General features: G+C 38.6%; 2 protein-coding genes across 2 annotated transcripts; both read left to right on the top strand.

Moving 5' to 3' along the window:
- The first annotated feature begins 1,894 nt into the window (after positions 1-1,894).
- Positions 1,895-2,795, top strand: LOC127754908 (uncharacterized). Its single transcript, XM_052280518.1, has one exon. It carries the CDS (start codon positions 2,114-2,116, stop codon positions 2,615-2,617), a length of 504 nt encoding a protein of 167 aa, XP_052136478.1. The 5' UTR covers positions 1,895-2,113; the 3' UTR covers positions 2,618-2,795.
- An 871-nt stretch (positions 2,796-3,666) lies between these two features.
- LOC127754902 (ATP-dependent DNA helicase At3g02060, chloroplastic) lies at positions 3,667-11,836 on the top strand. Its single transcript, XM_052280510.1, has 15 exons — positions 3,667-4,359; positions 4,643-4,868; positions 5,084-5,329; positions 5,935-6,069; positions 6,446-6,570; positions 6,963-7,102; positions 7,383-7,453; positions 7,888-8,049; positions 8,513-8,599; positions 9,140-9,313; positions 10,017-10,061; positions 10,177-10,347; positions 10,446-10,631; positions 11,010-11,294; positions 11,389-11,836. The coding sequence occupies exons 1-14, from the start codon at positions 3,731-3,733 to the stop codon at positions 11,109-11,111; spliced, it is 2,499 nt and encodes an 832-aa protein (XP_052136470.1). The 5' UTR covers positions 3,667-3,730; the 3' UTR covers positions 11,112-11,294; positions 11,389-11,836.
- Positions 11,837-15,897: the final 4,061 nt, after the last annotated feature.

Raw genomic sequence — 15,897 nt, 5'->3', positions numbered from 1 at the left:
GAAATAAATTTTGTGTAGTTACAAACTTACAATGCATCCATCACCGTCAGATCTTGATCACGAATATCAACGCCATTGGATCTTATATACGGTGGAACCCATTAGTACATCAGGAGTTCAAAACCACGAAAACCTTATAATAAAATGAGTAAATTTCATATCTATTATGATATGAGCGAACAGATTTGGCACGAGAAACATAATCACAACCATTGTGGCTGAAGTTTTACTAATTCACACCGTTAACTAAATTGATATACTCTTGTTTTGAAATTTTAAAAAGCTTTATATACACGATTAGATATAATATTTATATGATGAATAAATAACTTATAAATTAGATAAAATAATTAATAATGTGGTTTGTGAAACTTTATAGTTATAATAGCTAGGGGTTATGTATCACGTGCCAAAACCCATTAGTTTTGTATATTTGGGGTTATCTAAAATTTACTCTTTTATTAATAATCAATAGGAAGGAGTAAAGAGAACCATTGAATTCCCACTCAAGGGGTGACAAAATTCACTAAAAACTAACCACATAATCGCGTTTTGCGCGACTTTTGATCCTGTTTAGGAACTTTTGTATATGGTCTATTAGTTTACCTTAGCTCTTAATAAGGTTTTGATAAAAAGTTAATTTGTTTATGAAGTATCTATTGTTCTAGCCAACTATAAATATAGCTACTAATACCTCCATTTCAGGTTATAAGACTTTCTAGCATTGCCCACATTCATATAGAGGTTAATGAATCTAGGCACATATATATGTTTAGATTCATTAACATCTAAATAAATGTGAACAGTGCTAGAAAGTCTTACATTGTGAAACTGATGGAGTATATGTTTATAAGAGGAATCACTAGAAGCATCATCTTTATTCTCTTTATTCCCTTTCTTTTTTGTATGTATCATATGTTTAGTAGGAGATGCCAGAAACCTCTAAAAAATTCCATATATTTAGCCCATTTGTGATTTTTTTTAATACATGCTCTCTTCGATCCAAAGACCATTATTTATCCAAGCTCTTTATCGGACGGCTAACATATTTTTGATGATATAGCACATCCTCATGCAAGAAGGCTTGCTGCTTTCACTATATCAGATAAGATAAGATTCAGTCACGTAACATCTAATCCCAATATAATAAAATAATAATGATAAATATTTTAAAAATTAAAATTGAAACATAATATAAGATATGGTCAAACTTGAAATGATCTTCAAAACTAATATTAAGCTTATAATTTCTCGTATGTTATAAGTTTTATAACAACGAAATTATAATTATATAAAAATAAATTCAAATGTCAATTCAATGCTGTAACTTTTAGCAAATAAAATTCAATTTATATTATAGTATTCTTTTTGTTAAATAATTTAAAAGTTCAATCTAAAACACATGTGCGTCTTATATTATAGAATGGAGAAGTATATATATTTTTTAATCAAAAGGAAAAAATATGCATCTCCACGGAGGAATAAATATATCCCATAACTAAACATATGTCACCGCCACCACGAAAGTACGAATAAGTCTTCCGAGTAGTAGCAAATATAGTATGTTTCATCTAAGTATTTCATCTAAGCACGATAGAATTTTTTTAAGTATTTTATCAAAATTTGGTAAGAAACTAAATAGTGCACATAATTGGTAACTTAAAAAGAAATGGTATGGTTTAAAATGACATTAATCTGAACAAGTCATAAACGTGACAATAATTTTTTCAAAAAAAACACAGGGAAAATGTTGTACTCGATCATGGTAAAGTTTCTATATACATTCTGAAAATATATACGGCCGTATATACGCTTGTATGCATACGGTCAGACGTACACGTATGTCGTACACGCAAAGTATAAAGTAACCGAATGGCCTGTCCCCTTTCTAGCCGCTTCCAGGCGACGCCGTGGCGCGCCCTCCTGTCGCCACGTGTCTCGCCGGCGCCACCTCGCTCCCGCCCCTTCCAGACGCTTCGCTGCCGCGCCCCCAATAAATCGCCGCCGTCTCCGGCCACCTCCTCTCCCTCTCCATCTCAGGCAAGGCAAACCGCTCAACTCTCTCCGCTCCAAACGACTAGCTCGATCACTTGCTAGCTGCCTAGCTCCCACCATGATGGCTTCGCGAGTCTCCTCCCTCCTCCGCGCCGCCGCCGCGGCGGTGTCCGTCCCCGGCCGCTCCCGCTCACTCTCCGCCGCAGCGGCGACGGCGGCGAAGAAGCCGGCGGGGGACTACGTGCCGGTGTACGTGGCGATGGGGATGATCGCGGTGTCGGTGTCGCTGGGCCTGGCGACGGCGAGGCAGCAGCTGGCGCACGCGCCCAACGTGCGGCTCGACAAGAAGAAGCGGGAGACGGTGCCCGAGGTGGCTGCGCCGGACATGGCGCTCGACGAGGCGGAGCGGTTCGTCGGCGGGTCGCTGTTCCGCAAGGTGGCGCACGTGCAGGACGACGCCTCGCTCCGCGCCGGCGTCGCCGCCGACCCCGTCGCCGAGTACCCGGCCAGGAAGGCCGTCACCCTCAAGGACGCCGGCGTCGAGCCCCCCGGCATCGAGCAGGGCAGGGAGGGGATCCTCGAGGTGTTGGGGAAGAAGACCAAGCCCGCCGCCGCTGCTTGAAGCTGAAGCGTGTGATATAATTGCAGTTAATTAGTAGTGGGTTAATCTGGGTTCTCCTTGCTTTAATTAGTTTTATTTGCTTAATTACTGGTTGCTTTGTTTTAGTCTTTCGAACCGGCTGTACTTTTATGAAGTCGATGTGTGTGTTGGGGAACTGCTTGTACATATGTCAATCCAGCTTTGATGGAAAAAAAACTTATCAAATTTTAGCATTTTAAAATTTTGGTATAGTTACTTAAATTTGGTAGGAAACTAAATGGAGTCACTTTTTTACAATTTTATTAAAGTTTGGTAAGGTTGAAAATGTCAATTTTATCAAAGTTTAATAAGGTTGAAAATGATATCAAGTGAACATGGTCTTACTTTACTTCCAAAAATAACTGCCCAGTTAGCATCTCAAAAATAAATCAAAAATAACTACCAAGTTAGCATCTCAAAAATAATTTCAGAATTTCTGTAGGGAATCCTTTCACTGAAAATCAACGGAAGAAATTTGGAGCCTTTTCACTTTGATGTAAAAATAAACCTTACCAAAATTTTGACAGGTTAGTAATATTGCTAAATTTTGGCAATATAGCCATTTTGGATAATATAGCTATTTTAGATGTGTTCGCTTTGTTGGCAACGTATATACTACCAAAATTCACTTTATTGCCAAATTTCGGCAATGTAGCCAAAATTTTGGCGTTTTTACACAATTTTGATAACAAAAATGAAAATAACAAAAATGGTATGGTTAGAAATGGCATTAAAGTGAATAGACCCTTGTTTTTTTTTAAAGTGAACAGACCCTTGTTTTTTTTTTAAGAATCCGCTTCGTAATTTGGGCCCAATCCGGTAGTCTACCTCTGTTTGCTAGCCTAACAAGGCCGGCCCAATCGTTAATGCGCCTGGCCCATGAGGAAAGAGCGGGGTCCACATGTCAGCAAGCTTGCCGTGTCCACCCAACGGTCCAAGGCCCGGGAGCAAAATATCTCCTCTCCGACCGTGCACCCGGTCCACGCAAAGCCACCACCAAAATTATCCACTCGCCCGCCGGCTTAAACCCCTCCCCCTTCCACCCTCTCCACCTCTCTCTTCCCGCTAACCCCCCCGGCCTCCGCAACCGCATCCATGGCCGCCGCGGCGGCCGCGCCCATCCCACCGCGCAGCGCTAGCCCGAACCCACTCCTCCTCCGCCCGCCGGTCCTGGTGGTACGGCGGCTGCGGCTCCGCCTCCTCCCGCCCCGCCGCGCGCGCCTCGTCGTGGCCGCGGCCGCGGCCGCCGCCACCACCGCGGCCGCGGCGTCCGTGGCACCCGACGACATCGCGCAGCTCAACCACCGCCTCCGCGCGCTCGTGCGGCGGCGGGACGCGTCGTCGTCGGCGGCCTTGTCCGTGGACCCGGCGCAGGCGGAGGCGTACCTGCGCATGATCCGGGAGCAGCAGCGGATGGGGCTACGTCAGCTGCGCGGGGACGGGGACGGGGCGGCGTCTCAGGAGGGGGAGAGCGACGGGGACGGAGACGAAGGGGGAGGGGGGAGGAGGAAGGGGGTGGTGGCGGCGGGGAGCTCGTTGGGTCACCGGGTGGACCCGCGGGAGCTGGAGGCCGGGGAGTACGTCGTGCACAAGAAGGTCGGCGTCGGCAAGTTCGTCTGCATCAGCGCCGAGGACGGTCTCGACTACGTCTTCATACAGTACGCCGACGCCATGGCCAAGCTCGCCGTCGACCAGGCCGCCCGCATGCTCTACAGATACAACCTGTATGCCTGAGTAGCTAGCTATGCGAATTTTGACATAATAATTGCATTTTGCCAAAATTGATTCCTGCTCTGAATGGCTGCAAAAACTTTCATGTTTTCTGCACGTTCCAGCCTCCATTTAAGGAACAAGAAAAATTCATTACTACTTATATAAACATTGTAAAAATTGCTATTTCCGGACTTAATGTTTGGTATAAATGTTTTATTGTGGGCCTGTCCCTTCAATTCTGGTGGAAAGTAAAAATTCACGTTGACCATTTATCCAGATTGATGTTTCCTGCAGACCTCACGAGAAGCAGAGACCACGGAATTTGAGCAAACTGAACGATCCTTCCACGTGGGAGAAGAGAAGACTGAAAGGGAAGCTTGCTGTTCAGAAAATGGTAGTCAATTTGATGGAGTTGTATTTACAAAGGATGAGGCAGAAAAGGCCTCCTTACCCGAAGCCTGTGGGAATGGATCAGTTTACTGCTGAATTTCCCTATGAGCCCACTCCAGACCAAAACCAGGTCGGCTCTTAATCAAATGCTGTTGTTCTTTCTTTTGTTCACCTGGAAATTCTGATGTCGTTTTTTAGAAAGAGAAGCTGCTGCTATTCTTTCCTTGTGCAAGACTTATTGGCAAACTGATGAGTCTAGTTGATTAAGTAATCCATGCACTACTTTACTAATACATAGGATTGAATCAACATCAATGGATTTAATGCAGTTCGTGTTAATGACAGGCTTTTATAGATGTTGACAAAGATCTGACTGAAAGGGAAACCCCAATGGACAGATTGATTTGTGGAGATGTTGGGTTTGGTAAAACTGAAGTTGCAATGCGTGCTATATTCATTGTTATATCTGCTGGATTTCAAGCTATGGTTCTTGCTCCAACTGTAATACTAGCCAAGCAACATTATGATGTAATGTCTGAGCGTTTCTCCAATTATCCTGATATTAAGGTTGCCATGTTTAGTGGTGCTCAGGTATAGCATGGCACAACTCAAAGTTACCCCACCAGGCAATTCATTGTGTTTTTCATTTCCAAGCAATATTTTTTGTATGCCTCAATTGATTAACAACCAAGCATTATTGTGTTAGTAGTAATATTTTTGTGTTACTGTGAAATCATTTTATATTCATTAATTGCTTAACTACAAGGTATTACTGTATTAGTCCTGACCCTAGAAAGTGTGCTGCTCTTATGATCTTATCCCATATTAGGAAAAAAAGTTGATGTGCCTTTTGTTGTTGTTAGAAAAAAAAGGTATATATATTACCGATTGTACAACAATCGGTAATAATACCCTGTTTTCTACCTTTTGATGTTTCACTGAATGTTATTAAGTACTGTTCAAATATATATTTTTAAGGAAGTCCCTTTTGTCTTTCCCGAACCTTTTCTTCTGACATTCAATAAGGGATTCTTGTACTTACTGGTCAGCAATTTTTGTAGTGATAGTGCTCATATGTGGGCATGTAGGTTCTCAGATAGGAAGGCATTAGTATTTCTTTAAATTTTGTCTGTTAAAGTGATGGAATTTGCGTCTCTTATCTTCTGCATGACTTGGGGTACATTTCTGCTTTACAGACCAAAGAAGAAAAAGATGAGCTAATAACAAAGATAAGGAATGGTGATTTGCATATTATTGTTGGAACTCATGCTGTTCTTACAGAACGTATGGCATATAACAATCTTGGTCTCCTAGTGGTGGATGAAGAACAGGTTCTCTTTGTAATTTGTAAATATAAATGTTTACTCTGTTTGATTTTTTTGGGTATAGTTTTCTGTTATTGATAACATCAATGATGGTAATATGGGTAGTATTTTCCAGAAATGAAAAGAACAAGTTAATCATATTAAGGTTTTCTACAAAAAATATATATAGCAAGGGAAAGCCTTTTTGTTGTAGATTATATTCGACAAAAAAAATACTAGATTGTTTTATGTTTACTTTTTGTTATTTTTCTAAAGGTCAGGAATGGTTATCTGAAAACTTAACTCTAGTGTTCCATAAATTTTGACTAAATATCTCGCAACCAAAATCAGCCATGCATTTTATTTTATTATATATATATTCACAAACTCTATGTTTCAACAGAAGTTTGGTGTCCAACAAAAGGAGAAGATTGCATCATACAAGGCTTCTATTGATGTTCTCACACTGTCTGCAACACCCATTCCACGTACTTTGTATCTTGCGTTGACAGGTTTCCGTGATGCCAGGTAAGATGGCAACAATACTATTTTTTTCTTCTGTTTTCTGTTGGACGAGATATTGGACGAGATATTGCTAATTTATTACTCGTAACCATTGTCCACAATTTATTACGAGATATTGCTAATTTATTACCACTGTTTTCTTGAGATAATTTGTGGACAATGGTTACGAGTAATCACTAGAGTTTTTTTAGGGGATTCACTTGAGCCATTTTATTACATTTGCAATAGTTACTACTGTTTTCTTGAGATAATTCGTGCATTTAATGTGATCATAGCGCTATTCTGCTGACTCTATATTTAATTCATTCTTCATAACTCCAATACCTTGGATGCATTTAATCTCGGAATTGTTTTCATTTTTTTCCATGACACAAGCATATGTATTATGATTTCAGTTTAATGTCTACGCCGCCTCCAGAAAGAGTTGCTGTAAGGACCTACGTGTCAGGATTTAGCAAAGAAAGGGCTCTATCAGCTATTAAGTTTGAGTTGGCACGTGGTGGTCAAGTTTTCTATGTTGTTCCTCGAATAAAAGGTGGAAACTTTGTTATCTTCAGATGACTTATTGTTCACAGCATATACTTGTGATGCATGAACCTGAAAACAATTTTTTTCTCAATATTCCCAATCTCAGTTTAGTACTCAGCAAGTTGGACTTGTGATTGCAGATTGTTCTAACAATTAGCCTATTGCTGGATGCGTTCACTAACAATCTATACTGTCCATATAGAAGCTGCAATATCATGCAAAGTCATTCAATAATTTAGATTGCAAATCTGCATTTATGTTTAATAATTTATTTCATCATGCGACAGCAATAGATGATGTGCTGCAATTTCTCAAGGATTCTCTTCCAGATGTTCCAATGGCTGTTGCTCATGGAAAGGTTTATTGACTAAACTTTCAGATGTGTTTAGTATGCTATTTCACTATTATTTATTGTAGGCTATTTTTATTTGTATACCCTTGATTGTGTTAAAGCCAAAGTCCAACATGTGGATTTCTACCAATGAAACTCTCTTATCATTGTTAGGATTTCCTTGCATGGCTGATTAGTGTTCAAACTAATTTAACAGGAAACTCTATATGGGCCTTGTCGATGACCTTGTTCTTCGATAGTTCGTTTTGATTTTGATTGTCAATGACTATGTATTTTCTGTAAAGCTTACAACCTTCAATTTCAGTCAAGTCTATATCTTAAGTTGCTAGTTATTATATATGGAATAATGTTAGGTTAACAATCAAGATTTATGTTCTATTTGCATAGTCGAATGGTGCTTTCGTCATAATCAAATTTCTTGCCAATTCTTTTTCCCGCAGAAAGTTTCAAAGAACATACAACTTGCTATGGAAAAATTTGCTTGTGGAGAAGTCAAAATTCTGGTCTGCACACACATCATTGAAAGTGGAATAGATATTCCAAATGCCAACACGATGGTAGTTCAGTATGCTGAACTATTTGGGCTTGCACAGCTATATCAGGTGGCTTTGTTTTTCTGATATGCTTTCCTTTTCCTTTATGGCATTTTGTTTTAAACAAAGGCAAAAGGCTCTTATTTCATTGATAAGAGAGTGATAAAACAACAACAACAATCCAAGAAGGGGTACAGCAAAACACCTGTCCAGCAAACAAACTAGAAGCACCTCATTATGGCATAGTTATTTAGCATTTATATTTGATAATATGTGAGCACATAAATTTGATTGATTGTTGAACTATGCCCATTGGCAAATAGTTTTTGAGCATCTTACTGGAGTTTTCTCATTTATAAATACAAAATAAGCTACGAAGAACTGAAAAAGTATGAGCTGTCCTGTGCCTCTCTGTTTAGCCTTCTGTGAGACTGTTATCGTACTTAAAAGTAATATGTGCCCTAGTTATCCGTGTTGTTTCTAATGCATCTTCCTAATTTTACAAGTTCACCCCTTTGTTTTTCCTTCACAGTTGCGAGGTAGAGTAGGAAGATCTGGCACAGAAGGTTTCGCATACCTCTTCTACACTGATAAGTCTTTGCTCTCAAAGATTGCAACGGTTAGCTCTACCATAGTGCCCCTAATTTTATTATTTATATTCATTTTCTTGTCACAGCATCCAAATCATCTGATGACTGTTACTGAAAGCATATTTGCAATAATACTAAATATGGAAGCCCAGTCAGAAATATAACCTAAATTTCCTTTAATGATAGTTTGTTGTACATAAGATCAGTTAACCAGTCTTGGTGGCACCTAATAAGCAGTATTTCTATTATTGGCACTTTGGAATGTATGTTATGCTTACTAGGTTTCAGTGTATTGATGTTTCCTGAGCCCTCAGTCCTGACCACCACTTGTATGACTAGCCTTATGCCATGGCAAAATGAAGTGAACTAAATTGTAGCTTTTACTACTTCCACAGCACCTGATGTTTGATTTTCTGATACATTTCTATAGGGCATCTTACAGAAAAAATAAGGGGTCTTTTGTATGACAATAAGGCAATTATCCCTTGAAATATCTTTTGTTAAATGAGTTCAGAATCTGTATTGTGTTGTGTCATTCTTCATCTGTAGTTCAATATCTCCATCTGCAGGATAGACTTGGAGCTATTGAGGAGCATTCAGATCTTGGTCAAGGTTTCCATGTTGCAGAGAAGGATATGGGTATCAGGGGGTTCGGAAGCTTGTTTGGTGAGCAACAATCTGGAGATGTTGCAAATGTTGGCATTGATCTATTCTTTGATATGCTTTTTGATAGCTTGTCAAAGGTATACACATCAATCACGCATATCTGCTCATGATATTATTTTTCTTTTATTCAACTATTCACTTCCTTTTTTTGGTTCTGCACCTGTTATTCTTATATCCTTTATTTTGTATCATACATATCTTTTACTCCCTCCATCCTATAATATAGCAACCTAGTACCGGACAAGACACTTCATAGTACAACGAATCCGGACATGCTTCCTGTCTAAATTCGTTGTACTATGAAGTGTCACATCCGGTCCTAGGTTGCTATATTATGGGACGGAGGGAGTATTCATCTATTCACTACTTTGTTGCTGCCTTTAAGATGGCTAGTTCTTGGTAAAGAAAAGAACTCTGTTTTGAACAATTTTTTCTTGTTTGCCACTTGAAGTAGTGATTATTGTTATGTAATCCCCTTCTAGACCCAGTTTTTTTACTGCCTCATTTGTTTTATTTGAGAATGCTTCTCATTCATGGCATGCATATTGTTATCATCTTTGTTTCATGCGAAGATATTTTATAGGCAATTTCAGGTAGTCCTTACCCATTTGGTCCACATACTACTATTTCAATATTCCAACTATTTGGTACAATCATACAGTTCTTCTGTTTTTAATTTTGTACATCCTTTAATGAGCCAAATAACCTTCTGAATTGTTGCATGGCGTTATTGATTATTTACTGTGATCATTCTGACAAGACTATTTTCTATCTTTTTAGGTTGATCAGTTTTGTCTTATTCCCGTCCCTTACAAAGATGTTCAGGTGGGCACAAAATTTATTGTCTTTGCTGCTGTAGCTTTTTCATGCAATGACGAATAATTTCATCTGGGTAACCTGCCCTTTTGATTTCATTCACAAACTTTGTGTCTTTGGACAGCTGGATATAAACATTTCTTCACGTCTCTCCTCTGAATACATAAGTTACCTTGAAAATCCGGTGGAATTGCTTAACGAAGCTGCAAAAGCTGCAGAGAAAGACCTATGGACCTTAATACAATTCACAGAAGATCTTCGTCGACAATATGGAAAGGAGCCTCGTGATATGGAGGTTTGCTGTTTCTGAGATTTTCATCATGCCAATGTGACCATAGTTGGTGATGGTGAAGTTTGATTACTTCATTATGTCTTCCTTTCTCCTCCTTGCAGTTGCTATTGAAAAAGCTCTATGTAAGACGGATGGCAGCAGATCTTGGTATCAGTAGGATATATTCATCTGGCAAAATGATCATCATGAAAACAAACATGAACAAGAAGGTATTTCGGCTCATGAGAGAAGCAATGTCTTTGGAGACTCATCGAAATTCCTTATCATTCACTGGAAAGGAAATTAAGGTAAATATCAGAGTATCCCCATAGTTTCCTGGTGAAAACAAAATTGTTAAAAGATATTTTGCAAATATTTTCCAAAAGCCTGATTAGATGGCAAAGCAATTTGCTGCTTAATTAGTGATCTTGAAGCTAACTATAGATTTGTCTACCATCACGTCCTTTTTTATCCACCGATAATAACTAACATCCTTATTACTACATGTAGTACTGTTTTTCATTGTTGAAATGCATCACAAAGATCACATTGGACATGTTATTTTTAGGATATACAAGCATGAATATTGGAAAGCGAATTGGGGTTTCAGCTTTCTGTCATTAAAAGTTCAACTTCGGACATACTGTGAATATTAATTTTATTTTCAAAAATTTACATTTTTGTAGGGTGAACTACTTGTCAATCTGCCGGACACTCTACTCCTGAATTGGCTTTTTCATTGCTTAGCAGACTGCTATGCTGTAATACCAGCACTTGTGAAGTACTAGAACTTGTTTGTGAAAAATGAAGGTTTTGCCCGCAGCTTATACGTGAGAACATGATACAATTTGTGAGAAGGCAGTCTCGGCTATCTTGATAGTCAGCAACGGATAGTTCTTGATTGTTATGGCTGTTCTTGTTATACGAACAGCAAGGTGTTGGCATTGATGGACTAACCTATACACGAACTGGTAACATTTGAGTACTTCAGTACTTCATGATAATCTTGTTTTTACCTTTTTAATGACTCTTTTCATATCTGAAATCTCATCCCGGCTTTTGCAGGAAGATAGTTGGTGGAATGAAGAGCTAGTGAAAATTATGTTAGATAGCAATGGCTGATTGATAGTAAATCCATCAACTTGGACTCAGCATGACAGTTCAAACAAACTGGAAGCCTTGAAAAACTCGGTTAAAATTCTTCCTGACATAATAAGTTACCTTCAAATATCTTACAGGATTTTTAACAGAACCCCCAAAGTCTCCATATATTTTTTTCGACTGCATGTATATATGTGATGTCATGCACTGACCCATTTAATTACCATAAATCATGGTGTTTGATAAAGAAAGTGTTAGCCAGTGAATTGACATATTTTGTTCGACATGTTTTTTTGTCCAACCAGATGATGATAGTTTAGTTTAGTGCAACAAAGTGGGATTCCTGTACCATAATGCAGATAAACTGGAGATGCATTTATAAGAATGAAGATGAAGTCTTGTTTTTGTTAAACTGTACAAATTTGCATGGTAAAATTGCGAACTGTACTGACCTCTTGTGAACACCATGTAAGATTCAATGTGGAAGAGAGAAGTAGAGGGAAGGGCATATATCGTCTGCTAACTACTTATATTATTCATCTGTGTAGTCTGTTTATTTATTTATTTATTTATTTATTTGCTAAGTGAATTTGTAATAACTATTGGAAGATGCGTTCGCGAAAAAACTATTCGAAGATGCAAACGAATGAATTAACTATAAATTAACTATTAAAAATGAATTTCAAACATTTATTTTAGAACTAAATAATTTATAATAAGTATGGATCCTAAATTCATTAATATTCAAAACAAAATCAACCCGCACAGTGCCGGTGCTAAACCCGTTTCGTCACCCCCCCCCCCCCCCCCCCCCTCTACAACACCGGCCTCGCCTTTCTCTTCCTCCCGACCCACCGCCGGCGACGCCACTGCAACTATCTCTCTCCCTCTTCCTCCGCCCAGCGCCGCTCGCCGTCCTCCGTAACCCCGCTTGGACAGCCAAAAGGCTTTCATATCGTGCTCGAGTAGTTCGTCGGATTTGGATTTGTTTGCTTGGGGATCTTTGCTCTGTGGTTGCAAACTTGCAACAGTATTCAGCCATCGTGCCGGTAGCAATGTAATTCGTGGGTTATATATAACTTATAATTGCAATTAGTTGCGTCAGGAAAATAAGTACGGTTAGTGTTCCAGGATGAGGAGTGCAAAGGTTTGCATTTTTTTTTTGCTGAAGTATTAATTGTTTGATTTCCACTAGTTGGATCAACATAGACTTGTCTTATTTAACAAGTAATTTGCCCGTGCTAACGTTGGTTAGTAATGCGGATCAAATATGTGCATCTAAGTATACATGATGACTGATGGGTGGTATAGAGATACATATATCATATATAACTTACCATTGCCCTTAAATTATAAATTATATATTCAGGAATATAAATATAGGCAAAATATATAAATAGTAGAATTAATATTTCCTTAATAGAGAACATATGGAAAATGATTTTATTATTTCCGTGCTATAAACACATCTCCATCTACTACATCACGCAACAAACTAAGCCTAGCATTGCTCTAGTTTTCATTCAAGGCACTAAACGAATATAAGATTAGGGCATCCAAGAAGTGCCCCAGCGTAAAAAGTTGGTAAAAGATTCTTAACTCTTATTTGGCATAAAAGTTTAGCATTGACACCACTCAACAATTTAAACCAAGAGCGCCAACTTAGATCAGATGCAATGCAATGGTGACACAGCTCAGTAGGTCTTGCACGCTTGAATGCTAGACATTGACCACTCCAATCCTTCAGTTATATGCAATCTTGTATACTTGAATTTCAATCCTGTAACCCTGAACAAAAATAATATATATGCTCAAATAAATATCTTCAATTTCAATCCAGTACATGGCCAAGGCAAAGAATAGCAAAAGAATTAGAGAAGATTACCAGATTGAGTGAAAATAACAGGATTTCTGCACTCCCCTGTGTTACATGCCTGACATATATTGTGGCATTCGATCGTAGCCCAGATCAATCTGTCCCACAGGATAAAAAAAAAATATCAGAATGCAAATAAACAAGAGATGCTAGCCAGTATAATACTGATTTGGTGCTGCAAAATTTCCTTGGAGCAAACTGTATCCTGCTGCTGCCTGTTCATGTCCATTGGTACTGCCCTGCAAAATCAATTGGAAGCAAGATCTACTGCAAAAAGGAAAATGTAATTGCAGGAGAACAGAGATTGGCCAACTCACAGCATGGTTTCTTGGTCCTTGATTGGGTACATCATATTATCCTCCATCCTCTGATTAAACCAAAACAAAAATTCCCACTCAAATTTAAAAAACATAACCGCATATCAACCCCAAATCAAATGAAGTCCCAAATCCAGCTATACAAGAGCAGCACAAATTTGTTGGATCTGGAGAACTAATATCTAAGGGCATTGTGTTGGTTTTGGAGAAGGAAAAAAATCCGGATAATACACATATGTGCAATTGTAGATAGCGATAGTACCTGGCCGCGAGGTACACACTCACCAGGCCGACCACAGCTCCCCCTTTATATGGTTGTACTGTTCTAGTATGCATTTAGCAAAAACATTTTTTGAATTCCTCATAAAACAGAGAAATGTCAATCTCTGGACCATAGGACCAGAGATGGGGAACCAAATTCACTACAAATTAAGGAACCATCTGTTTAACTTTGCAGATAGATAAAAAGAAAGTAGATAAACTTTATAAAGGTTGTCAAGGAAATATCATAAATAAATCCAAATTAAAGGTCACCATATCTGACAAATTAAAGCTACACTTGATCATAGACAAATTCATTAACCGGGCTCGCTAGAAAAATCTGAGATTGATTTGGTAGCAAACTGCACAATAGTGCAATGAACGCACGGGCATACAAGCACCTAGAGGAACCGATTTCAGATAGGTTCAGTTGGCATTATAAAACAATATGCAAACACCTGAACAAGCACCTAGAGGTCAGTAGTGCAGATGATGCGTAGCATGACTACATAGTAATGCTGGTAGTACTTACAGCTTACTTAGAAAATGAATAGACACATAGAGAACCAAATTTGCCGCACTCAATGTATCACCTCTGAGTCCTTTTTGTTCAGAAGCGAGGAAGGAATCAATAAGGGAGTACTGCAATGTTAAACAAACCAACAGATCAAATCCCTAAGTAAGAATACACAATTTCTTAATATATATAGGAAATATATGTTCAAATCCCAAAATGTGAGTCATGTTTTGTACACCCAGTCATCAATTTCAGTAAGGAAATTATATTTCTCATAGGCATATGGACTCGATTATTACATAATTTGAGTATAAATGAACAGAATAAACTTGCAGGGATGTGAGCGCATGTTACTTGCATGTAAGGACCTTGTTGATATTGGCCTGCGTCGATAGTTGGGTTGGGCTGCACTGAACAGCAATAAGATGAATTTCATGAGCATAAACGGGTAGGGGTGGGCATTTGGTCTAACCGAAAATTTCGGTCTCGGTCTCGGTCTTTTCGGTCTTTGAAAAGTGAAGACCGAATTTCAGCACAAAAATGTTAGGACCGACAAATTCGGTCTCGGTCTCGGTCCTAACCGAAATTCAACAACATTTTCATATATGCAAAGAAATAATGGAAATTTTCAACACAAAAATCACAAAAAAATTTCGTAAGCACTTATGAGTAAAGACTCTTGTTAGGTTGCATGCCTAGAAGAAGTAGGGATGTGAAAATTAGAGTTCAATCCTATTAAACATAGTGGATTGTAGGTTGCATTTAGACCTTTTTTTATAATTCGGTCTTTTCGGTTAACCGAGGAGACTAACCGAATTGACCGAACAAAATTCGGTCTTTCACTACCTAGGACCGAATTGATGACCGAATTTCTCGGTCTCGATCTTTTCGGTTCGGTCTTTTTCTGCCCACCCATATAAACGGGAATATAATATTGACCAAATGTAAACCTCACTCTAATAACACAAACGGTTCCATTTATACAAAAGTCTTCTTGTTTTTATACTCATTGTTTGTATTCTGATTTAATATTGCAAGCTATCATTATGTCAGGCAATAACAAGCATCCAAACTCATGTGCTAGAAGGCTGCAAATACGTAAGTATTTTTGTGGAAAATCTTAGTATACTACTTCCTCCGTTTCACAATGTAAGACTTTCTAGCATTTCCTATATTCATTTAGATGTTAATGAATCTAAACATATGTGCGTGTTTAGATTCATTAACATCTATATGTATGTGGGCAATGCTAGAAAGTTTTACATTGTGAAACGGAGGGAGTATATGTCAGAATTTTTTTCCCTGATGGTAAATTTCAGAAGCATGCCCCCCCCCCCCCCCCCCCAAAGAAAAAAAGGAAACCAGAAACATGGTTGTCCAAGTATATGAAATTCATATACAATATAAGCCAAATTCAGAAAAACATAATCCAATTGTAGAAGTTATATCATGCAGATAGTGCAATTCAGTTTATATTTCATTATAATGGCCATGATCAAAGG

This window comes from Oryza glaberrima, chromosome 11 (assembly GCF_000147395.1).
Source record: "Oryza glaberrima chromosome 11, OglaRS2, whole genome shotgun sequence".
NCBI lineage: Eukaryota > Viridiplantae > Streptophyta > Magnoliopsida > Poales > Poaceae > Oryza > Oryza glaberrima.
Note: the sequence above shows the minus strand (reverse complement) of the source record. Positions and strands in the feature narration are given on the sequence as shown.